Below are 25,381 nucleotides of genomic sequence, written 5' to 3'. Positions count from 1 at the left end.
CCTGTTTTTGGTTTTATATTTACAGTGGAAGATCAGAAAGAGCTGGCCTCACCAGTAAGTCCAGAGCTGAGGCAGAAGGAGGTACAGATGAATTTTTTGAATCAGCTGACGTCAGTTTTCAACCCTAGAACTGTAGCATCACCGCCCGTAGGTCCACAGACTCCGGTGAGTTACTCCAGCCAAATGTCCTCACCCCTTGGAAGTTGTTAAGATGAAAATACTAGAAAAAAGTAACAAATGCATCTTCTGTTTGCGATATAAAGTGATTAAGTGCCTATGATAGAAAGAAATAGAAGAATACAAACCAGAAAAAAGCAAAACTTACCCTAACATTCTGTCCACTGTTGTTACTCTTTTGATGATCATTCTTCTGAATTTCTCAGTGCAAATGAACGTGAAGAGCACGTACATTTTTCTGTCAAAGGTATCACACTCTATACTGGTTGTAGAATATATATATTTTAAAGCTATATATTTTTCTCTTCTTGGGAAACTAACTTGTATTTTCCCTACATTAGAGGGGGAGTTGCCCCTCATTAACTGGGGATTCTGAGGAGTATCCGTAGAACTGATTCGTTTGGGTGCTTGTTTCGATTCTGACTGCAGGGCTGTAGTCAGCAGATGATGGTATCATGATAGGCCTTTCACGTGCCTTTTGTTTCTCTTTAGGCTGAAGGAGAAAATGATGAGCAGTCATCCACAGATCAAGCCTCTGCTGTCAAAACCAAGAATGTGTTTATAGCTCAGAATGTGGCTAGTCTTCAAGAGCTTGGTAAGACTCTTAATCATCGTCAGAAAGCTGGTTTCTCTGCTTTCCAAAATTTCATACGTGGAAGAGAATCCAGCAGCAGACAGAGGCCTGTTTGTAAGGTTGAGCCTTGTCGTTGATTCAGGTGGCTCAGAGAAGCTGCTGCGTGTGTGTTTGAACCTACCGTATTTCCTGCGCTACATCAATCGGTTTCAAGATGCAGTGTTGGCCAATTCTTTCTTCATCATGCCTGCAACAGTAGCAGATGCCACTGCTGTTCGCAACGGGTAAGGGGCTCAGGCTGTGTGTTCTGATGCTGCCCTCGGAAAGAAACCGGTTAGCTTTCTGTGGCATGCCGACTTTCTTTAGTGATCAGAATAAGAAGCAAGGGATTCAAAGAGACGCTCTTGTTAACCTCCTCCTCTGTTATGTTCTAGTTTTCATTCACTGGTGATTGATGTTACCATGGCATTGGATACCCTCTCTCTACCTGTGTTGGAGCCTCTCAATCCTTCTCGTCTGCAAGATGTGACAGTCCTCAGCCTAAGTTGTCTCTATGCAGGTGAGAGGTGATGATGTCTGTTCTCATTTTGTCAGTCAAGTACAAGTACGCTTTCTGGAAACCATGAGATCCTTTTTTTTTCTTTTTGCTTTTTTAATTTTTTTTAAAATGTTTTTTTTATTTTTGAGACAGAGAGAGACAGCACAAGCAGGGGAGGGGCAGAGAGAGAGGGAGACAGAATCGGAAGCAGGCTCTAGGCTCTGAGCTGTCAACACAGAGCTCAGCGCGGAGCTCGAACTCATGAGCTGTGAGATCATGACCTGGGCCGAAGTCAGATGCTTAACTGACTGCGCCACCCAAGTGTCCCAACCATGAGATCCTTCTGAGTGCTCTCCCCACCTTACTTGTGCCCTTCCCCCCGAGGATCATCTAATGTCTCATCTAGGTGAAATGAGGTCTCAATAGGAGTCTTGTAAATTATCTTGTTGTTCCACTGCTGGTGTTATTATTATGTGCATATTTGATTTTCTAGTATGTGCAGATAGTAAATGTCTGTGTAAAGCAAAACGCCAAGTGCTGTTGGGATATTGAGATGAACAGTATCTGATCCTTGCCCTCAAGGAGCCTACACTGAGAACAGTTAGGACCGCAGGGTATGACATAAAACAGGAGATGACAAAAAGCAGTAAGAGGAGTGTAGCACGGTTGGGTGTGTGAAGTAAAGAGAGAGGGAGTCTTGCTGTGGGAGCAGGTTTGAGGAAGCCTTCATGGAACAGGTGATATCTGTTTATATTGATTATTCTTCGTGCGCCCACAAAATCTCCTCTCTTCCTGTTGATCATGCTGCCTTGGAAGTGGGGCCTGACATCTGGCGTTTACTCACTTTTAAGTTATGACAGTGACTTTTTAACCCAATTCACTGATCCTTGATTTCAAATAGCATAGTCCTGGTATGTCTTGGAAGGTATAACAACTTCCTTTGTTTACTTGGCTCTCTGAGTGAGAATTTGAACAGTCTTGGAAAGCTGACCTTGGGGACCATCACGAAATTGCTGAGGTTGATCATCTCCCTATATTCTTCCAACAGCTTTATTTTGAATATCTGGATGCAAATAGGAATTGGGTAAAGCAGTAGTAATGAAGAAGTTCTGTTGATGTACCTGTAGGGCAGGTGGATTTTCAGTAGGGCTATCCCTAGGCAGAGGCAGAAGCAGGACTCAAGAGTGTCCTAGAGTCTGGGGGCACATACTATATCAATGTGTGTGGAGAGGAGGGGCAGGGGGAGAGGATATGAGCTTAGTGGGTATTGTACAGTGGGAAAGAAAGGACACAATCAAAGAGGTCTTAGAAATGCAGGCTAGGGGCACTTGGGTGGCTCAGTTAGTTGAGCATCTGACTCTTGATTTCGGCTCAGGTCATGATGCTACGGTTGTAGGCTCAAGTCCCGGGTCTGCACGGAGCCTGCTTAAGATTCTTCCCCTCCCCTTTCCCCCCTCCCCTCCTTCATTCCCTCCCTCCCTCCCTCCCCCTCTGTCCCTCTCCCCCGCTTGTGCTGTCTCTAAAAAAAAAAAAAAGAAATGCAGTCTAAGTCATTTGGTTTGTGTCCTATAGACAGGAGAAACCATTGAAGATTCTGAGCTATATTTTAGGAAGAACATTCAAGTAGCAGTACACAGGACATTTTGGCATGGAGAAATTTGGAGTCCGGAAGCTCTGTTAGGATTTTTTTTATAGTCATTCAGGCGACACATTAAGGGCCTAAGCTAGGGCAGCAGCAGTAGGAATAGAAAGCTAAAGATACCTGTGAAGATACGTTCTCTCCCAGCCCAATTCCAGTGTTTATTTCCTTGTCCTCTGCCTTTGATTTTTGCAGTTTTTAAGTTGGGGTTTGTTTCAATTATTAGGGAATTTCTTGAATATTACATGGCCGTCAGTATACTTAGTAATGGTTAAAGAATCCTTAAAAATTTTTAGTCAGAGTAAAGATCCCAGAGTTGGTTTGTTGTTGAAATTTGATGGCCTGGGATTTGACTTAAAGACAAGGATTTGGCCTTGATGTCTTTGAGGAACACCAAGAGTGGAATGTTTTTCCCTGTAATCTTGAAAAAATTGAAAGATACCTTTGTGATGTCTTTAAAGTTTTAAAGTTAATAGATACTTATTTTTTTTTCAACGTTTATTTATTTTTGGGACAGAGAGAGACAGAGCATGAACGGGGGAGGGGCAGAGAGAGAGGGAGACACAGAATCGGAAACAGGCTCCAGGCTCTGAGCCATCAGCCCAGAGCCCGACGCGGGGCTCAAACTCCCGGACCGCGAGATCGTGACCTGAGCCGAAGTCGGACGCTTAACCGACTGCGCCACCCAGGCGCCCCTAGATACTTATTTTTAAATTTTTTTTTCAACGTTTATTTTATTTTTGGGACAGAGAGAGACAGAGCATGAACGGGGGAGGGGCAGAGAGAGAGGGAGACACAGAATCGGAAACAGGCTCCAGGCTCCGAGCTATCAGCCCAGAGCCTGACGCGGGGCTCGAACTCACGGACCGCGAGATCGTGACCTGGCTGAAGTCGGACGCTTAACCGACTGCGCCACCCAGGCGCCCCCCTAGACACTTATTTTTAAAGCAGTTTTACGTTTACAGAAAAATTGAGCAGGTTATACGGAGTGCCCATCTACCTTCTGTCCCCAACACAGTTTCCCTCATCATTAACATAGTGCATTAATAACAGTACGTTTGTTATAATCGATGAATGCACTGTTGATACACTATTAACATCTGAGAAGTCCGTTGTTTACATTACGGATTTCTCTTTCAGACAGTTCTGTGGCTTTTGACAAATGCATAACGTCGTGTATTCGTCATCACTGTGACACAGAATAGTTTCACTGCTCTGCAGTCCCTTGTGCTCTACCCAGTAATCCCTTTCTCCTACTCCTACCCCTGCCCCCTAGAAATCACTGATCTTTTCACTGTCTCCATAGTTTTAGCTTTTCCAGAATGCCCTAAAGTTAGAAGCAGTCTGCTTGGATCCCGCATTTAAGTTTCCTCTGTGATTTTTTGTGACCTGATAGCTCGTTTTTTGTTATTGCCGAATAATACTCCTCGTATGGGTGTGCCGTAATTTGTGGTACTGCATCCACCTGTCGAAGAGCATCTTGATTGCTTCCAGTTGTTGGCAACCATGAATAAAGCTACAGTAAGTATTTGTGTGCAGGTTTTTATGTGGATAGAAGGTTTCAGCTCATTCAGCTAAGTACTTAGGAGTGTTGATTGCTAGATCGGATGGTATCACTATTTAAGTCTTGCCCTGTGGACTTTACTGTCTGTGATCAAGTCATGGAATTACCTTTGGGTAGGTTGTTTTATGGTTCTGTTTTGGTGGGCTCGTGGGACTGCCATGATTCGAATCTGTGCATCTTTCTTTTTTTCTTCCAGGCGTGAGTGTGGCAACTTGCATGGCCATCCTGCATGTGGGTAGTGCCCAGCAGGTGCGGACGGGGTCCACGAGCTCCAAAGAAGACGACTACGAGAGCGATGCGGCTACGATCGTCCAGAAATGTGTAAGCCATGCCATCTGGACCCAGGCACTGCCATTGTTCTGTGAGGACATAGAGTCAGGCCCCCCTCTCTTCCCGGGTGGAGGAAAGGACACGGAGTGCTCTCCAACCCTTCCGCTCGGGTAACAGGTCTGAGTGGTAGGTGTTTGGCATGTCTGGCAGCTTGGTTGACTCTGCAGAAAACACTGCATCTTTGTGTTGGCAGTGGACCCTGTGAGCGAGGAGTCATTCAGTCAGCACACGTAGTTGAAGGCGTGCTGTGTGTCAGTGCACTTTTAGTGAAGACACACGATACACGAGATAGCCGCAGAGAATGCTAAGCATGTAGGATGAATCAGTGTGGTAAGCTGTGGTCTGATGTGGGCCTGGGGTATTGTTTTAGATTGGGGGCAGGGGACACCTCTGAAGAGGTGACACAGGAGCTGGATATAGAGAGTAGTGAACACCATGCGCAGGTCAAGGAAAGTGTGATGGGATTGTATCATTAGAAAGTGCCTTGAGGACATTTAATTTTATGAGCGAAATGAGTTTGGGTGGGATTAACATTTGTAATGAAATACGACAGCTTGCTCAGCTTTTTGTTATGTTTGATGTTGTGCAGCTTGAAATATATGACATGATCGGACAAGCGATCAGCAATTCCCGCCGGGCCGGTGGAGAGGTAAGAAATGTGTCTCTGCTACATTCCTGTCTCACAGCCTGTAAGATCTCTGTGTTCATACTTTGCTTTTGTGCCTTTTTAACAGCACTATCAGAACTTCCAACTGCTGGGTGCCTGGTGTTTGTTAAACAGTCTTTTCCTCATATTGAACCTCAGCCCTACTGCCTTGGCTGATAAGGGGAAAGAGAAAGACCCACTGGCCGCACTCCGAGTCAGAGACATCCTTTCTCGCACAAAAGAGGGAGTGGGCTCTCCTAAACTGGGGCCTGGAAAAGGGTATGTGTCTACTCGTTCGCTACTCATGTTTTGTTTTGTTTGCCTGCCATTTTGTCTTGGTGGGGAGCTGGGGTAACCCCTCTTGTCTTCGCATCGATAGAAACGTTTGCCTTCGTACTTGGTTGAATTTAATGACTAAGGTGATGACCATCATCCACTGTCTCTACATCATAGCTGTGTCATTTTGGATAGATCGTTCATTCTTTCCGATCTTGTTTCCTTATCCATAAGAGGGGGAAATGTGTGTGTAACGTATTTCAGGGGTTTTATTTAATTATTTATTTATTTATTTATTAATGTTTGTTTATCTTGAGGGAGAGCGTGCGCAAGCTGGGGAGGGGCAGAGAGGGAGAGAGAGAATCCCAGGTTGGCTCCATGTTAATTGGTGTGGAGCCCATTGTGAGCCCATTTGAACTCACAAACACGAGATCCTGACTTGAAGCGAAATCAAGAGTCGGAAGTGCAACCGAGCGAGCCACCCGGGTGCCCCTATTTCAGGGTTTTTATGAGGGTCAAATCAGAAAACAGTGCTTCTGTTTTGTGTAATGGGCCTGTTTAACTTTCAGCTGATGGCTCACTGCATGTTTAACCTCTAAAGAGGATTCTGTCGGGTCCCCCTGCCTTGCTTCCTAAAATGTTTGCATCTGTTTGGGTGAAGTAAGCCCTGCTTGCTAGGAGAGAAGTTAGACATATGACTTCCATGTGGTTTGATGTTTTCTTTTCTGAGCCTGGGCATTTCTGGGTTTTGTTTGCTATTCAGTCCCTACCACATGTTGGGCTGTCTCTGGGCATGGAGGACGTAGCACTCTTTAAAGCAGTGTCCTTGCTTTGATGGAGCTTCTTTTCGTTTCTATTTAGTTTATTTTTGGGAGAGAGAGAGAGAGAGACAGAGCATGAGCAGGGGAGGGGCAGAGAGCAAGGGAGACACAGAATCTGAAGCAGGCTCCAGGCTCTGAGCTGTCAGCACAGAGCCCGATGTGGGGCTCGAACCCACACACTGCGAGATCATGACCTAAGCCGAAGTCGGACGCTCAGCCGACTGAGCCACCCAGGTGACCCAGTGGAGCTTCTTTTCTAACTGGAGTGACCGTGAGCAGATACACTAATACGTTCATGATAACTTATCGTAGGAGTCCTGTAAAGAAAAATAAATCAGAGCAAGGGGCTAGCGAGTGACAGGGGCTGGTGTTTTAGTTAGGGTGGTGAGGAATAAGCTCTGAAGACAAGACGGAGAGAACACATGTGAGGTGGCAGGGCGAGCCATGCAGATTTTGGGGGTAGAATTGTTCAGGTTTGGAGATGGAGGTTTGATTGGCATTTTTAAGGATCAGTTAGGTCCGTGTGGGCTGGAGTGGAGCCGTCCAGGAGGGAGCGTGAAAATTAGATCAGAGAGGTAGCCCGGGGCCAGATCTCCTAGGGCCAAGTGTAATCTGTAAGTCATGGAGGGTTTTCCCCAGGAAAGTGATCCGATCTGACTTACTAGTTATTGGCGATGTGAGAAGCCAGCTTCTGTGAGGAGAACAGACTGCAGGGTGTAAGGCAGGAAGGAGGGCGGGTAGGAAGCTGATGCATTTCTGCAAATGACAGAGCTGGTGGGAAAGGCAGAGAGAAGAGGTCCAAGGGGTATGTGTTTTGAAGGTACAGCTGACAGGATTTGCCGATGGCTTGGATATTGAGTGTGAAAAATAGGACCTCAACATTTTTTGGCAGGAGACAAAAAATTGTGTAATTTACGGAGGATGGTATGATTTACGGAGACTGGGAATACCAGCTCAGGAGTAGCTGGGGTGGCAGGAAGGCGAAGAAACACAGAATGTCATCTTCACCATGCCGACTCTGAGATGACTGTCACATCTCTCTGTGTGAGATGTAGAGGAGGCGGTTGGCATGGGCGTCTGGAGTTCAAGGAGGGAGTCAAATTCTGGACCTCAGTCAACAAATTATTCACTGAGTTGTCTTCTCTGTCCCAGGCTCTGTGTCATTTCTGGAATGCTGTGATGTACCAAAAAAAAAAAAAAGGACACGCTTCCAAGAGACATGAAGAGAGATGTCAAATTGTATCTAGAGAGTATTACAATAAGGGCGTTTGGCCTGGTCAGAGAAATCAAAGCAGGCTTCTTTGAGGTGTTAAGCGAACTGAAATCTGAGAAAGACATTGGGATGGTAGATGGTAGACACTAGGCAAAGAAGGGAGGTAAGCACATTAGAGGGAATAGTAGTTTATGATTCTGTGAGTGTCTGCGCTCATAGTACTGTAGAGGGAAGTGGGAGGATGCCAAAAGGTCTGCCCATAGAAGTAGCAGTTATGGGGCGCCCAGGTGGCTCAGTTGGTTAAGCGTCAGATTCTTGGTTTTGGCTCAAGTCATGAGCTCATGCTTCCTGAGTTCGAGCCCTGCGTCGCACTCTATGCTGACAGCGCGGAGCCTGCTTGGGATCCTCTCTCTCCCCTCTCTCTCTGCTCCTCCCCTGCTCGCTCGCTCTCTCTCTCTGTCTCTCTCTCTCTCTCAAAATAAGTAAATAAAACTTAAAAAAAAGTAGTTATGTTTAAAAAATGGCTATTGTTTCTTAAGGTTTAAGAAGAAAACCTGTTCCTTGTGTAAGTTACAAACCATAAGAAAGGGGGGAAATCACCCCAATTCTCCCACCCAAATCGATAAACGTTCTTCCAGATGTTTTTCTGTGCACGCATTCAAAATGTATATGTTTACAGAAGCAGGATCACCGTTAGAAAACATCGTAGACGTTTTCTCAGTGCCCGTGTTAGGGATTCACTGAATCTAAGCATTCCACTATGTAAATAGGCCATAGTTGACTCTAATCACCTTATTGAAACACTTATTTAGGGTGTATGAAATTTCTGGTTTTGATAAACTGTGCTTTGATAAATCTTCTAAAACATAAATCTTTGTGAAGTTGCTTAATTATCCCCTTGGGGTAAATACCTAGAGGTATGAATGTTAGGACAAAGGGCACACTTATGTAAAAAATTTGAAATGTTTTTTTCAGACTGTTCTGATTGCATTCTTACTTAGCAGCTGTGTGTGCACATGTGCCCGTTTCCCCAGGTCTGCTTTGAAGTGGGCATCGTTAGTTTTCATGTTTTCTTTTTTTTTTTTTAATTTTTTTTTTCAACTTTTTTTTTTTTATTTTATTTTTGGGACAGAGAGAGACAGAGCATGAACGGGGGAGGGGCAGAGAGAGAGGGAGACACAGAATCGGAAACAGGCTCCAGGCTCCGAGCCATCAGCCCAGAGCCTGACACGGGGCTCGAACTCACGGACACGCGAGATCGTGACCTGGCTGAAGTCGGACGCTTAACCGACTGCGCCACCCAGGTGCCCCAGTTTTCACGTTTTCTAACGTTAAAGGAGGAAGTTTATTTTTGAGACCGAACACAAGTGGGGTAGGGACAGAGAGAGAGAAAGGGAGACACAGATCTTTGACAGTGGGCATTGTTAGGTTTCACGTTTTCTAATGTTAAAGGAGAAAGTTTATTTTTGAACACAAGTCGGGGAGGGACAGAAAGAGAGGGGGACAGAATCTGAAGCAGGCTCCAGGCTCTGAACTGTTGGTGCAGAGCCCGACGTGGGGCTTGAACTCCGATGCTGTGAGATTGTGACCTGAACCAAAGTTGGATGGTCAACTGAATGAGCCATCCAGGTGCCCCAGCGTTAAAGGAGAAAGGTGGTATTACATTTCTCTTATTCGTATTTCTTTTTTTTTTTTTTTTTTTTTTTAAATTTTTTTTTTCAACGTTTATTTATTTTTGGGACAGAGAGAGACAGAGCATGAACGGGGGAGGGGCAGAGAGAGAGGGAGACACAGAATCGGAAACAGGCTCCAGGCTCTGAGCCATCAGCCCAGAGCCTGACGCGGGGCTCGAACTCACGGACCGCGAGATCGTGACCTGGCTGAAGTCGGACGCTTAACCGACTGCGCCACCCAGGCGCCCCCATATTTCTTTATTAGTGCCATTGCAACTGCCTGTGTCCTTTGCCCCAGTTTTCTCTTTGGTGTTTGTCCTTTTTTCTTACTAATTTATGTGCACTCTTTGTATATTAGATATTCTAATTGTCATGTGGCCATTTGGACAGAAAAAAAGTTTTACATTCAATGTGTCAGTCTTCGTTTTTATTCTCTTTGGTTTGTGCCCAGATATTTTACAGAAATTGGCAATTTTTAACTTTTTTCTTCTCAAAAGAATGACTTCAAATGTCCTAGCAACCTTTGAATGTCAGCATCTATACATCACCCGGTCGATTCGAGCTGATAGTTTAAATTCCAAAATGCCGTGTACTTGGAAGTCTTTCTTTTACTCTTGGGGTGCTTAACCTGAAGCTTGTGGATCCTCAGGCGGGCTGTGGGTGGGCTTCAGGGAGACCGAGCTTCTGAAATTACATGCACATATTGTGTGTGCATTTTCTTCCCTCCGGGGCAAGGTTCATAGGTTCTGAAAGGGGTCTGGAACCCCCGGATGGCAAGATCCCCTGTTCCGAGGTGGTGAGTTGTGTTTCTCCTCTTCTTCGTATAGGCACCAGGGCTTCGGGGTGCTGTCGGTCATACTGGCAAACCACGCTGTCACGCTGTTAACCTCTCTCTTTCAAGACCTGCAAGTGGAAGCACTGCACAAGGTGAGGGACTGCACGCCAGGGGGTCAGCACGGCGACGCTGGCTTCACTCCTGGGGAGGCTGCCCTGAGCCATCTGATCACGGGGTTCCTTTCTGCACCGTTGGATCCGTAATTCTCTTCTGCCGTGCTTCCCTTCAGGGTTGGGAGACAGACGGTTCCCCGGCAGTTCTGAGCATTATGGCCCAGAGCACCTCCATCCAGAGGATTCAGCGGCTGATCGACTCTGTCCCACTGACGAACCTGCTGTTGACACTGCTGTCAACCTCCTACAGAAAGGTGGGTGGGGTCACACCGTGGATGATTTGGAAGATCTCGTGTAACCCTCTCAGGAGGAAAAAGGCTGTACGCCGTGACCTTCATAAACTCAAAATTTATGGTAATGTTTTAAAGATGAGAGGAAAGCTTCAGTGATTCCACACGTGAATCCATTACTGATTGTCAGCTTTTTTTTATGTTTATTTATTTTTGAGAGAGAGAGAGAGAGTGCGTGCGTGTGCGCTCATGAGTCAGAGAGAGGCAAAGAGAGAGGAGACACAGAATCTGAAGCAGGCTCCAGGCTCCGAGCTGTCGGCACAGAGCCCAATGCAGGGCTCAAACTCACGGACTGCAAGATCATGACCTGAGCCGAAGTCGGACGCTGGACCGACTGAGCCACCCAAGCGCCCCTAAAAAAATTATTTTTAAATTATTTTTAAATTATTATTATTTTTTTTTTTTTTTGAGAGAGAGAGAGAGACTCAGAGCAAGGGAGGGGCAGAGAGAGAGGGAGACACAGAATCTGAGGCAGGCTCCAGGCTCTGAGCTGTCAGCACAGAGCCCGACGTGGGGCTCGAACTCACAGACTGCGGGCTCGAACTCACAGACTGTGAGATCATGACCTGAGCTGAAGTTGGAGGCTTAACCAACTGAGCCACCCGGGTGCCCCCTGATTGTCAACTTTGTGATGCACATGGCTACTTGGTTCTTTGTGACAGCGGTCATATTTTTATTTTTTAATTAAAAAAAAAAAAAAGTTTATTTATTTTGAAAAAGAGAGAAAGAGAGTGCAAACAGGGGAGTGGCAGAGAGGAAGAGAGAGAATCCTAAGCAGGCTCCGTGCTGTCAGCCTAGAGTCTGATGCGGGGCTCGATCTCATGAAACGTGAGATTGTGACCTGATCGAAACCAAGAGTCTGAAGCTTAACAGACTGAGCCACCCAGGCACCCCAAGAGATTTTCTTGGATTTAGAGGAAGAAAGAAGACACGGAGAAAATGTCTTACGTGGTGAATGAGGTGAAGTAGGGCGGCTCCATTTCTGTGACCGTTGGTTCCAAAACCTTGCTGTTTTCCTAGGCCTGTGTCCTGCAGCGTCAGAGGAAGGGCTCCATGAGCAGTGATGCCAGTGCCTCTACTGACTCAAACACCTACTATGAGGATGATTTCAGCAGCACAGAGGAGGACAGCAGCCAAGGTAGAGGCCTCTTTTCCATCTCCCAGGAGATAGTTGCAACAGGAAGTTTCTCCATTGGCTCGCTTCCGTTAGTTTCCTGTTTGCCATTTTCACCTGCCTAGCATGGATCCTGATTTTCTGTGCCCTCAAAGGTGACATGTTATTCAAGAGTAAGCTGAGCTGTGGAAAAATGGACGGTAGAAATTACTCTCAGTGAAGCCCAGATTGCTTTTCATCCTTTCCCCTCCAAGATCAAAATACATCTCGTTTCACGTTTCTTTCTGCATTAACCCATTTGTGTGTAAGGCGATTGGTTTGGCTGTTGTCATAGATGCGTGGTGTGGGGAGGCGTAGGAAGAGAAACTCCACTCTGTTGCAGTGAACAACAGGGCAAAATGAACATTCCCTTCTGCCTTTGTTTGGAGAGAGATGGAATGAGATAAATATCTCCAGTTCATTATAATTGGGTTTGTGGGAGCAGTGTATAGTATTGTGAAAGGTGCAGTTTTATTTGTGTATCAGAGAGCGCGAGTGAGCGTGAGCATGTGTGTGCCCTGTCTCTTGTCTGTGAGAAAGAGAGAGAGAGAGAAAGAGAGAGAAAGAAGGTGTGTGTGTGCACAGCATGGGAAGGTCAGATGGAGAGAAAGAGAGAGTCTCAAGCAGTCTCCACACCCACTGCGAGATCATGACATGAGTCAGAATCAAGAGTCAGACGCTTAACTGATTGGGCCACCCAGGTCTTAATTTGGGCTTTATAACCCACAGACAAGTAAACATTTGTTTTTCAAAACATTTGGCTTGTTGGCAGTAAAGTGAGGTGGTTCTTTCTTCATTGGACTCCTTTAAAAAAATACCAGTTTTATTGAGGTATAATTTATGTGCCATAAAACGCTTCTGGTTTGCTTACACACTTAGAGGAGTATTGACAAATTTATGAAACCACCTTACTCCCACCGAGTCCAGATAATCCTCGTGTTCCTTTTGACGTAGACTGTTTTACAAAGCGGGTGTGCTAAAAAATTTTTTACATTGTGTTATTTTTATTACTTCTCTCTTTCTCTGTTCCAGATGATGACAGTGAGCCTATTTTGGGGCAATGGTTTGAGGAGACCATCTCCCCCAGTAAGGAGAAAGTGGCACCTCCACCCCCTCCCCCACCCCCTCCGCTGGAGAGCTCACCTCGCGTTAAAAGCCCCAGTAAACAGGCCCCTGGTGAGAAGGGCAACATTTTGGCTAGTCGCAAAGATCCTGAGTTGGTAAGAGTGGATTTCTGAGGTTTAGGGGAGGGAGAAATGGGAAGAAGGGTGTGAAGAGCAGACCATTTGAACTCAGACATTTTGTAGATTGGTTAATTAACTGTCATGTTTAAAGGTATTTTTACTTAGGGCCTGAGTGTACTGATTGCATTTGATTAAATAACTTGTACCCTTGGTGTTGCTTCTCTGATTGAGGGTTAGTAACATAGCCTTTGGAGTTAGAAGTGAGTTTGAATCTAGCTTTTACCACTCACTGGCTTTGAGACTGTGGGCAAGAATCTAAACTTCTCCAAGCCTCAGTATTGTCTTCTGTCATATGGGAGTGATAGTACCTGCCTTTAAGGGTGTTGTGAAGAAGTGAAGAGCCCTTAGCATAGGTGTGGTACGTCGTTAAATGCTCGCTAATTATTTGTTCAAGCAGTATTTCTAGATGATGTACTATCAGCCCTGTTCTAAAGCAGACACGTCAGATACGGACCTCACTTTCATACAGCTTAGTCTAGTCAAGGCTGTGGACATAAAACATTTACACAATAATTCAGTTTCATTTTGAGAGAGCAGTAAGGAGCTGGGAATTCCCCTGTGTGTATAACGATCATACAGGCTTCTGAATTCCTTATTCCAATAATGTCCCCGAGCTGAACAAATACAGGGCCTTGGAGGAGTGAAAGAAGCAAGTCTGTCTGTCCAGAAGCCTCTGTCTTCACACGGAGTTTTCTGAAGTCTGTTGTGTTCAACTGGTGCCATTTTTTGTAATTGGAAGAATTAGGTGGGAAAGTTTGTCATAGTTAAGCTTAGCCCCACTCCCACTGTAGGGGCTTTAAACTCTGACTTGAATTCATTGCATTTGTTCCATCAGCTCTATGGGCATGTTTTATGTCTATTTAGATTGAGGATTTAGAGGTACTCTGGGCTTATGTACCTGACATGAACTTCTTTGTGCTCTCTTTAGTTCTTAGGTCTGGCTTCCAACATTTTGAACTTCATTACCTCTTCCATGCTGAACTCACGGAATAATTTTATCCGAAACTACCTGAGTGTGTCTCTTTCAGAACACCACATGGCCACCCTGGCCAGTATCATTAAGGAGGTGGACAAAGATGGACTCAAGGGTCAGTAGACAGGATTGGTGCCTGGCGGGTTTTTTTCCCCAGTGGGGTTTGGCTGTCGCCAGGGCGGTGTAATGCATCAAGTGGCTGCTTGAGTCATTGGTTTTCTTATTTGCCTCCAAGGTTCATCAGATGAAGAGTTTGCTGCTGCTCTCTATCACTTCAACCATTCTCTGGTAACTTCTGATCTTCAGTCGCCCAACCTGCAGGTTTGTGTGCACTGTGACCCTTTGGCCAAGCGCTGTCTGTGTCAGCTCCCAATAGGCTGTAGCATTCCAGTCGCAAAGGAACATAGTTTATCCTGGGGACCCCCTCACTGGAAAGAGTGTTGAGAGATGATTATGTCCCACTGCCCTGATGAGGATCATTTTAGGGAAGAGAAAATGTGTTCTTTATCCCCAAGTCATTCAGTAAACTTAAAAGGAAAAATGATGAAAACAGCTCCTGATGACTGTCGTAGTAGGCAAGTGGACAAAATAGATGAGAGTGGTTTATAAAAGGAAATACACATGGCCAGCAAACGTAGGAGATGCTCAACTTAATTAGTAATCTAAGAAATACATGTTGAAATGTGTGTTTTAAAAGAATCATTCAGGCGCCTGGGTAGCTCAGTTGGTTAAACATCTTGATCTTGGCTCAGGTGATGATCTCACGGTTTGTGAGTTTGAGCCCCACGTTAGGCTCTGTGCTAACGGCACAGAGTCGGCTTGGGATTCTCTCTTCTTCCCTTCCTGCCCCTTCTCTGCTTGCACTTTCTTCGCACTCTTTCTTAAAAATAAATAAATAAGCTTAAAAAAAAATAATCATTCAAATTATAGGAGTAGGTGTTTTCAGATAGACTGCTATTTGCAAACTCACCACGAAAATAAAGCCTAGGATCTTGATTGTAAGTTTTGAAATCTTAGGGTTTTCTCTCCCCGCTGGTAGGTGATGTTCTGAATCTTGCATCTCAGATTCCTTCATTCGTTACTTTCATTTATATATTATATATCCACGTATGTATACATATATACATACATATACATATGTATGTATATATGTATTTTATTTACTAACAATTTTTTTGAAGTTTGTTTATTTTTGAAGGAGAGAGAGAGTTGGGGGGGAGAGGGACAGAGAAAGAGGGAGACAGAATCTGAAGCAGGCTCCAGGCTCTGAACTGTCAGCACAGAGCCCAACGCGGGGCTTGAATTTACCATGAGATTATGACCTGAGCCAGAATCAGATGCTTAACCGACTGAGCCACCCAGGCGCCCTTATATATATTTATTTTTACATTCGTAGTCCTTAAAGTTTTAAATTGATTGTTTTAAGCATTATAGTAATGATACCATGCTATATATAATCTTTTTAGGCTTTCTTTTTTCACTTAATATTATTTAGCACTATGTCGCCAAGGTTCATTTATATTATTGCTAATTCTGAAGTTCCTGCTTTGACTGCTGTCTGCTGTCCCATTGTATTTGTGACTATACCAGCTCCCCTCTGCTCCCACTGTTGGACCTTCGGATTGTGTCAGATTCTGTTGCTATTCCAGTTGTTGTTGTGATCTTTGTTGTAGAAGTCTCCTGTGATAAAACAAGGGGTTCTCTTGGGTAGAGAGCTGGGAGTGGAATTGGGAGGATATGGAGTATGTGATTGTAAGCAGGTGATGCCAGACTGCTCTCTAAAGTAGCTACATCAGTGGGGCACCTGGCTGGCTCAGTTGGTGGAGCGTGCGACTCTTAATCTCAGGACTGTGAGTTTGAGCCCCACATTAGGTGTAGAGATTACTTTATTTTTTTTTTTTAATTTTTTTTTTTTTCAACGTTTATTTATTTTTTGAGACAGAGAGAGACAGAGCATGAACGGGGGAGGGGCAGAGAGAGACACAGAATCGGAAACAGGCTCCAGGCTCTGAGCCATCAGCCCAGAGCCTGACGCGGGGCTCGAACTCACAGACCATGAGATCGTGACCTGGCTGAAGTCGGACGCTTAACCGACTGCGCCACCCAGGCGCCCCAGATTACTTTAAATAAATAATAAATAAAAACTAAAATAAAAATAAACAAACAAACAAACAAACACAGGAGCTGCACCAAGATTTACTATCACCAGCAATGTGTTCAAGATTTGTGGGTTCACTTTCCCAACATTTGACAAGGTCATATTTTGATAATAACTTATTTTTAACACGGTCAGAGTTTGTGGTTCTCATTCTTTAGTGTACATAAAGATCCCTGGGGAATTTGTTTAAAAAAATGCAGATTCCTAGCTGTGGCCACCCTTCATCTCCCCTAGAAGAATTAAATTTGGTAGATCTCCAGTAGTTTGCCCTAAGATTGTTTTGAAATTTTTTTTTTGTTATTCTTAAGGTTATTTCAGTGGATTCTCAGAATCAGGACACAATCGAAGAGATTGCACTTGCCCCAAAGGGACAAAATCTAGGAAGCCATTTTAAGAGGTTAAACTTGATTCTTAAAATCCTAGGCTATTTGAGAAATTCTTTTTTTTTTTTCCACTTTAAGTTTATTTTGACACAGAGAGAGACAGAGCGATGCAGAGGGGGCAGGGCAGAGAGAGGGAGAGCACGAATCCCAGGCAGGCTCCATGCAGCCATCCCAGAGCCAGTGTGGGGCTCGAACCCACAAACCGTGAGATCACGCCCTGAGCTGAAACCAAGAGTCAGACACTTAACCGACTGAACCATCCAGGTGGACCTATTTGAGAAATTCTTAAAGATTCATTTCTTTGTTGGGGCACCTGGGTGGCTCAGTCTCTTGAGCACCTGACTTCGGCTCAGGTCGTGGTCTTCTGGTTTTTTTGGACTTAAGTGCTGCATCGGGCTCAGTGTTGTCAGTGCCAAGCCTGCTTTGGCTCCTCTGTCCCATCTCTCTCTGCCCCTCCCCCACTCCAGCGCGCTCTCAAAAATAAAATTAACATTTTAAGAGCTTATTTCATCGCTTAAAAAGATAACTATAAAACCTGTTTGTATGTACCTATTGTTAGATGAAACCGAGTGGGGTTTTTTTGGCAGGAAAGGGAATATAAATAGAGTGGTAAAGTTGTTGACCTAAGATGAAGAGAAGAAAATTCTTCAGTCAGTATATGGCCTGCACCTCCCTCTCAGGCTGTATAGGGTCAGGAAGTCATGTCAAAGTTACGAGCTCCTTAAGTTTATTTAGGGAATAACTAAGATCTTAAGTTTATTTAGGGAAGTTTCACAGTTCACAGACTTGGCCTTTTCCTGCCGAAACTTGTCCAAATAATGGGGGAAGAAATATTTTTCTGTAGAGGATAGGAGTTCTTAAGACTCCTGTCCTCATAGCATGTAAAAAACTAATTCCAGACCTTGTGTGGACATGCAACTTGTCTGCCCATAACCGCTGACTTTATGTAGAACAAATCCTCAAAACTCCCTTCTCATTCCATCTCCAAACATGGGCCTTTAAATTCTGCCCCCAAATTTCATTGCTATGGTGGAAGAGAGTAGAGGATGGTTGGTGTAATTTAACGACCCGCTATTGAGTTCCCCTGCCCTGCATGTTGTTTCTCTGGGATCATGTACAGAGTCCTATACCTTTATCAAGATACCTGAGTGCTATTGCAGGACATGCACAGTGTCCTTAAGGTAGGTTAGCAGAATGTAGCTCAGTCTGTGAAAGTAAGCAGATAGAAGTTTCATCACAAAAATTGTCTTCACCTATCAGGTTCATAAAAAACTGGTTCTGAGTTGGTAAGACCAGTAGGCCTGTTCCCTGCTTCTAGGAGAAATTGAAGCCTACTTATTTACTTCCCAAGATGATATCTTGGGAAGAGGGCTTTCTGTTGAAATGCCATGTGCTTGGTTGGCATGGCTTCTCTGTTCTTTCTTTCAAATTTGTTATTAGAGCAGTCTAGTAAGATGATTTGTGTCTTCCGAAACCAAACGAGAAAGCAGGCCTTGTGTGGGTTTCATTGTCGTCCTGCTCTACTGGCCATTGGGGATTCTCTCTGTCTCTAGCCCTGGTGGGGGATGGCACTGAAGGTTCCAGCTCTCTAATCATAGGGTTGGTTCCCCTGGCAGTCAGCCCCTGGCCTAAAGCTGTCGAGGGGCCTCCTTATTATAAACATAGGTAATGCTGAAAGGGGCTTATTATGAATAACAAAACACGTTCTTCTCACCCTTGTCAGGAAATGATGAGAGTTTTAGGAGCTCTGTACCAGGAATGAGACAAAGACCAAATATACATTTCTTCTTACATCCCGGGATCACAGGGGCTTAGTGTTTAATAGGTATCGGGTTTCAGTTTGGAAAAATAAACAAGTGCTGGAGATGGATGGTAGTGATGTTTGCACAGTGTATGTGTATTTAATGCCACAGAACTGTGCACTTAAAAAATGGTCAGTTTTCGGTTATGTTTTTTTTTTTTTTTTAATTTTTTTTTTTTTTCAACGTTTATTTATTTTTGGGACAGAGAGAGACAGAGCATGAACGGGGGAGGGGCAGAGAGAGAGGGAGACACAGAATCGGAAACAGGCTCCAGGCTCTGAGCCATCAGCCCAGAGCCTGACGCGGGGCTCGAACTCACGGACCGCGAGATCGTGACCTGGTTGAAGTCGGACGCTTAACCGACTGCGCCACCCAGGCGCCCCATCGGTTATGTTTTTTATCACAAAGTAAAATTAGAAACATACCTGGCACATAGTATTAGTGCCTACTCAACATTAGCTGCTGTCTTTGTTACTATTACCATTTAATGTTGTGTTTATAGTTATTATATTTATTATTATGTATAAAATTATAATAATTTAACGTTACCATAGAGGTCTGAGTTCATTCATTCACAGAGTATTCATGGAGCACCTACTGCGTGCCAGGTAGTGTAGGCACTGGAGAGATCCAGATGATTTGAGTTAGTGTGAGATCATGAGAAAAGGGGGAGATAGGAGATACCATGTGGATAAAGGGCCCATGGTAGATAGAGATCACGGGAAACTATTTGAACGGGGTAAAGAACACGGATAGGAAAGAGTCTAAGGTGTTGCCTGGGTTTACAACCCGGATGAGACCAGAAGGATGCTGTTGTCTTTCGTAGAAAGGGGCCATCGGCGAGAAGGGTTAGTTTGGTGGTAGAGGAGCCGTGCCGAGTGCTCAGGGAGCACTCCTAGGTTTGAGTCAGCTCAGAGGTTGTGTGCACTTGTGGGTTGCTTATTTATGCACGGTTGCTCAGAATGGTCCTTTGGGTTCTTGAGCTACACGAGGCACAGTTTGCCATTTTCTCTTTTTGTTTTTAAAAACAGTGTCACCTTACCAGCACAACTGTCTCGCCGTCCGTTGTGGTTAGCCAGCCTCGAAACCATTCTGCAGTAGAGCTTGAGCGTTAGGCTTTCCTTAATTTTTCAGGTATTTGTTTATTTTTTTTAGATGTTTATTTTTGAGAGAGAGAGTGTGAGTAGGGGAGGGTCAGAGAGTGAAGGGGACAGAGGATCCGAGGATGCCTCTACTCTGAACTCAAGAGAAGAACTGTGAGATCATGACCTGAGCGTAACCGAGTGAGCTGCCTAGGCTCCCCGAGGCTTTCCTTTAATGGAGTAAGCTAAAAGCAGTTAAGTAGGCGTTACCGATGTGATTATTGATTATGTTGCTTCCTGTGTCAGAACGTTGCATCTTACAGCCCTTTCAATCCAATGAGAAAAACAATTTGTATGTTTTTATATATGAGAATTCTATATAAGAATTTGGTGTGTAAGAATTGTGTAGCATATATTAACTTTTTTAGTTAAACGGTTACCACTGCCATTAAAGCCACTTTAAATATGATGACGTTTTGAGGGGCCAGTGGGATGAAGACATCTAGAAAGTAGTTGGAAATGTGAGTCTGAAATTCAGAACTTAAATTAAGAGTGGTAATGTGGTTTTGGGAATTATCCACTAAGAAGCAGTCGTTGAAGTAATGAGAAACAGCAAGGTGGGCGGGGGATGGCCCGAGCGGCGAGGGCTGGGGCCAGGAACCCAGGAGAGCTGGCATTAAGCAAGGGTGGGCACGGGGGTGCTCGGGCTGGAGGGGGTACTTCAGGCTAGGCCTTGGTTGGTGGGCAATGGCTCTCTTTTACTTCTTAGGAAGCCCTCTTCCTTAGGGCTAATCCAGGCTCTGAGGAAGCCTTGGTCATTTTTTGCGGCTCTGAGGCCGGAGACAACGGACACAAAACAAAAAACCCTCTCTTAAAAAAAAAATCCTATAAATAACATTGTAACGTTACATTCTTCCACCAAATTCATGGTTTATGTTTTTCCATGTTTCTTTGTAGTCCCTGTCTGTGTAGATAGATGCACAGTTTTGCAGTTAAAATCAGAACATCAATTCATCTCTTGTTTTCTGCTTCTTTCAAATTTTACTATTTCAAATATTACTCCATTAAGTTAAAAAAATTTTTTTTTCTAATGTTTATTTTTGAGAGAGAGACACACACACATAGAGTGCAAGCAAGGGAGAGGCAGGGAGCGAGGGAGACAGAATCCGAAGCAGGCTCGGGCTCTGCACTGTCAGCACAGAACCCAACGCGGGGCTCGATCTCACGAACCGAGAGATCATGACTTGAACTGAAGTCGGACACTTAACTGACTGAGCCACCCAGGTGCCCCGAGAATGTAGATTTTAGAGATAAATCTGGTTTGGGCAGTTGGGAGTCTTGTGGCTTAGTGTGTTTTTAAACCACTCTGACCTCTGTTTCCCGCATCAGTAGAATGGAGCGCATACCCAGGTAACATTGTGGCCCAGAGCATTGCCTGTGACAGTTGGTGTGCGGCACTTAGTCATGATAACTGCCCAGCACATGGGAACTACTCCTGATTATCTGTGACATTTTGAATGATTGTTTCCCAGGAATGGGGTCCTCTGGGGTGTTACCTAAGAACATAATTTAATTTGGCAGACTTAGAAATTTATCCTGTATCCTGAGGTGACTATGATTTGTGTTTTCTGAAGCCAAGTGAGAACACAGGCCTTTTGTCTGGTGTTCCATTGGCATCCTGCTCAGTTTGTGTGTGTGTTTGAGAAGATAAGTTGCAGCTTAGATAACTGAGCTCAAAGTCAAGCTCATTTGAAAGACACGCTACAACTGGAGGCAGAGACACAGCCCTGACTAATTGGAGGTGCCTTGACATCTTACAGGCAGATTTCTCTGCTAATACCGTTCGTACAAGTGGGTGGACCCACAGGTGCGGGACCGACCTCCCCACTTGGCGTATTACTTGTATATAACTGGTTATCGAAGAAAAACCGTCAGCCGTTAAAATTGTTCAAGAAGTTTTCTTCTGAAGGGAAGACTTCTCATGTTCTGCCTGTTTGGAAAATCATCCTGATTCTGCCGTCTCAGTTTGCATCTCTGCATTTCTCCTTTTTCAGGACCCCATCTCTGACACCAATTAACTGTAGTTGTGAATGGGGTTAGATGAGTAATTTTCCCTCGATAGTTTTCCTGTTTGTTGAGCGAAGTGACCTTTCTGCAAACCACGTCTGAATCTGAATTTCTGTGTGCCCTTTAAAATACTCCTCCAGCGCCGAAATCAAGAGTCAGGTGTTCAACCTACTGAGCCACCCAGGTGTCCCTTGACTTTTTTTTTTTTTTATGTTTTTCCTTTGCAATCAGTATATTTTGTTTTCTGAGCTACCTATTCAAAATGTTCCCATTTAAACCATTATGGTGTGTCCCTTCCTTACTGAATTGAAAGGTTCTTTATAAATTCTAGATACAAGTTCTTAGTTCGATAAATGGTTTTAAAATACTGTTTCTCATACTGTGGCTTGTCGTTTCTTTTACTGAAAGTGACTTTTGAAGGGAAAAAAAAAATACTCCTCCAGCATAAAGGGTAACATTCAGGGCTCATTGGTAACCTTTGGCCTCATTCCCTGTCTTTTTCCTGTGTGTCTTTTCCTGGCAGAACACGCTGTTGCAGCAGCTGGGAGTAGCGCCTTTCTCTGAGGGCCCCTGGCCCCTGTACATTCACCCTCAAAGCCTCTCTGTGCTTTCACGCCTTTTGCTCATCTGGCAACATAAAGCCGGTGCTCAAGGTGATCCAGATGTCCCTGAATGCCTTAAAGTTTGGGACAGGTAAGAGAACTCCAGGTGAAGCCCTGCAGAGAAGGTTATGTACTTTTTTGATTTGTTTGACTTCTTTGTAGTTAGTCCGTGGCTCTGAGGTGGTATCTGCCGATGGCACAAACTGGTGAGGGCGGACGAGTGTGTGTTTCCGGTGGCCTTGGGGGAAGAGGTGCTGTTTAAAAAACAGGAGCACCAAATTAGTTATCTAATTAATTAAATAAGTAATACAAAAACCAGAAATACATAAACTATGGTCTGGGAACAGAATCATCCTTTGGCACCTGGGGGGGTTTGGTTGCAGTTTTGAGACATAACCTGACTCCTGAATGTAACCGATTCAAGAGTCCTGTCCTGATTTATTGAAAGGTGGGGAACAGGAAAGCCAGCTCTGTCTTTGGCTGTTCTGTTTTCAACGTGAAACCACTCCAAGTGACTTGCAGTCTTTTTTTGGACAACTTTTAAAGAATTTCGTCACTTGGGGGAAGCTCAGATTAATCATCGAAATCCTCTTTAGATGGACCTATATTTGCCATTTTTGTTTACATGGTTAGGAGCCTTCAAAGCAGTTTGTTTTCCTAAAAGGCTTTGCTTTTCTCTTCCTCATTCTGTGATCAAATAGCTGTAATGGCTGGATTTGAGAAATCCTAAACCTCCTTGAGTGCCAAAGACCCACTGTATTTTTTCCTGGTGGAATCTTGCAAAAAAAAAAAAAGGGGGGGGGAGGGGAGTTGTCGGGGGAAGAGACGAGGATGAGGGAAACCTTTATTAAAACACAAATCTCTTTCCTAATAGCCAGAGGCAGTGGAAATAGTTGGCTACATTCATTCCTTTTTTGCATAAAAGCTCTTCTGACAAGTTCTCCGAATAGTGTAATTTCTTTTTATTGCTTTTTACTGCACCGACTCATTTTGGACTGTTACCATGGAGTGAATTTAACCTGTAGGGCTAAGCTCTCAAGATAAGAAGCTATAGAGCCAAAACGATAGGGGAAAGTAATTGAACTATCTCTACCTGTCCAGGTTTATTAATTAAAAAAAAAAAAAAGGAGCCACCGTTTTGGGGGCTTCCAGTTCTTTTCATGGTCAGAAATGGCAGAGCGCATGTTAACACTATCACCACAGTTGACAGGGAATGTTTTGTGGTCGTGTCTTGCTTTTTTGTAGCCAGGATTGAGTTCTTAAATCTTCTCTTTCCACATAGATTCTTGTCTTCCCTGATTTGTTGTCTTGATGCCTGGGTTTAGAAAGCTTAACTCTTCCAGCACGTGACACCGTGACTCGTGGGGGACGCGTTCTGACTTTGTCCACCAGACACGTTCTCCTTTTCTCCGCGGTAGGTTCTTGTCGACCATGAAGCAGAGCGCCCTGCAGGGGGTGGTGCCCAGTGAGACGGAAGATTTGAACGTAGAGCACCTGCAGCTGCTCCTCCTCATTTTCCACAACTTCACCGAGAAAGGCCGGCGGGCCATACTGACCCTGTTCGTGCAGATCATCCAGGAGTTGAGTGCCAGCGTGGAGGCCCAGGCGCGCTCCGTGCCCCTCATCCTGGCTCGCCTCCTTTTGATCTTCGATTATCTGCTTCATCAGTACTCCAAAGCCCCTGTGTATCTGTTCGAGCAGGTACAGATGAACGCATTGTTTTCGCTCTACTGGCTGTGATTGAGAGTGTCACTCTTCTTGAGTTGTGGTGATCCAAAGCAAAATGACCTGCTTACTTGAGGTTTCAGGTGTTTGTTGTGGTAGGTTTATGATTAACCTTGGGAATACCACCGGACTTCTGGATGTGCACTCACGCTTTGTACTTAGCCAGGAGCAGTAAGTGTAGATTATTTGATTTGATGCATTTGTGAAAATTGGATTATAGTCTCTGTTCACAGGTATCCTTTGAATAACCCCACTTTACCTGTGTCTAGCTCTGCGCCCCGAGCATCGGTTCCCCCCCAACCCGCCACTCCCCACTGTGAATATTTGTTAGTGGAGGAATGATGGTTGAGCAGTAGGTTTTATGGATTAGTAAATTCTTTTGTTGTAAGGATCCAACACGAGGATGGGAGGCCCAGGTAAGGATTATTCAGCATTTCCTAAAATGTTTGCTTGAGTGCTATTTCTGTTAAACTTCAGCAAAGAAGATTGTTCCCTAAAAAAGTCACAGAAAAATCTAAAACTTTTGTTTTGGCTTGTGAGTTTCCCAGTCTTTGATATGTTGGTCAGTTGTGATGCCTGCAGTGAGATGCTGAACGTGGCTGTGTATCTTTCTTAATTTGAGTATTTGTGTTTTAAAAGGTACAGCATAACTTGCTGAGTCCTCCTTTTGGGTGGGCAAGTGGATCCCAGGACAGCAACAGCCGCCGGGCGACTGCCCCTCTCTATCATGGGTTCAAAGAAGTAGAAGAAAACTGGTCTAAGCATTTTTCATCAGGTCAGAAAAAAGATGGTCAGTAAGAAGCTGACTCATTGGCTCTCGTTGGGGGGATTAAATTTGGTATTTGGAGACTCCTCAAGGTTTAGTCTATTCCTTATAGGTGGCAGATACCAGTGGATTCAAAACATTTTCAGAAATAGACCGTTACATATCCCACATTGATTTCAAAACAGAAAGCAAAAAACCATGGAGACATAAGAATTAGGAATTCTTGTGTATGCTCCTAGAGTACAGTATTTGGATTTTTGCCACTTGGAGTGATTACATTTAATTTCTCAGAGGAATGTGGTTCTAACCCACAGGCTAAATTTCCTTTTGGGTCGTGGTGGGGTGCTATTCAGAAAATAATGGGAGCCATGACATTCTCTGCAGTGTTTCTCATAGAGCAGGTGTCCGTGCTTCTGATGAAGTGCCTCTTGTGTTTATCTTTAGTTTGTGTTTGCACACTTCCCGAGGAGTGTAAGCTGTTGAGTGGAGTTTGTGGAAACTCCTCAAACCTTAGATCCTGTCATTGGGATCTCTTAGTAGTTAGTCCTGTGATACTGGGGAGACAGCCATTTAAGTTTAATGCAGTTAGTCTATGGGTCCAATTTTTTTTTTTTTTTTTTAATTTTTTTTTTTCAACGTTTATTTATTTTTGGGACAGAGAGAGACAGAGCATGAACGGGGGAGGGGCAGAGAGAGAGGGAGACACAGAATCTGAAACAGGCTCCAGGCTCTGAGCC

General features: G+C 44.4%; 1 protein-coding gene across 6 annotated transcripts in view; it reads left to right on the top strand.

Moving 5' to 3' along the window:
• Window positions 1–25,381, top strand: part of UBR4 (ubiquitin protein ligase E3 component n-recognin 4) — a 134,826-nt gene that overhangs the window by 10,353 nt on the left and 99,092 nt on the right. For all 6 annotated transcript variants that reach the window (XM_086715843.1, XM_086715844.1, XM_086715845.1 and 3 more), the window contains exons 5-20: window positions 26–165; window positions 670–772; window positions 894–1,035; window positions 1,186–1,310; window positions 4,689–4,813; window positions 5,412–5,471; window positions 5,557–5,747; window positions 10,279–10,378; window positions 10,516–10,653; window positions 11,710–11,827; window positions 12,875–13,062; window positions 14,015–14,174; window positions 14,295–14,380; window positions 22,075–22,244; window positions 23,572–23,854; window positions 24,518–24,653. In XM_086715843.1, coding sequence (XP_086571969.1) covers window positions 26–165; window positions 670–772; window positions 894–1,035; window positions 1,186–1,310; window positions 4,689–4,813; window positions 5,412–5,471; window positions 5,557–5,747; window positions 10,279–10,378; window positions 10,516–10,653; window positions 11,710–11,827; window positions 12,875–13,062; window positions 14,015–14,174; window positions 14,295–14,380; window positions 22,075–22,244; window positions 23,572–23,854; window positions 24,518–24,653 — 2,265 coding nt within the window. The remainder of the gene's footprint in view (window positions 1–25; window positions 166–669; window positions 773–893; window positions 1,036–1,185; window positions 1,311–4,688; window positions 4,814–5,411; window positions 5,472–5,556; window positions 5,748–10,278; window positions 10,379–10,515; window positions 10,654–11,709; window positions 11,828–12,874; window positions 13,063–14,014; window positions 14,175–14,294; window positions 14,381–22,074; window positions 22,245–23,571; window positions 23,855–24,517; window positions 24,654–25,381) is intronic.

The sequence above is a fragment of the Puma concolor genome, chromosome C1 (genome assembly GCF_028749965.1).
Source record: "Puma concolor isolate L17-30 chromosome C1, mPumCon1.1.hap2, whole genome shotgun sequence".
Lineage (NCBI taxonomy): Eukaryota > Metazoa > Chordata > Mammalia > Carnivora > Felidae > Puma > Puma concolor.
Note: the sequence above shows the minus strand (reverse complement) of the source record. Positions and strands in the feature narration are given on the sequence as shown.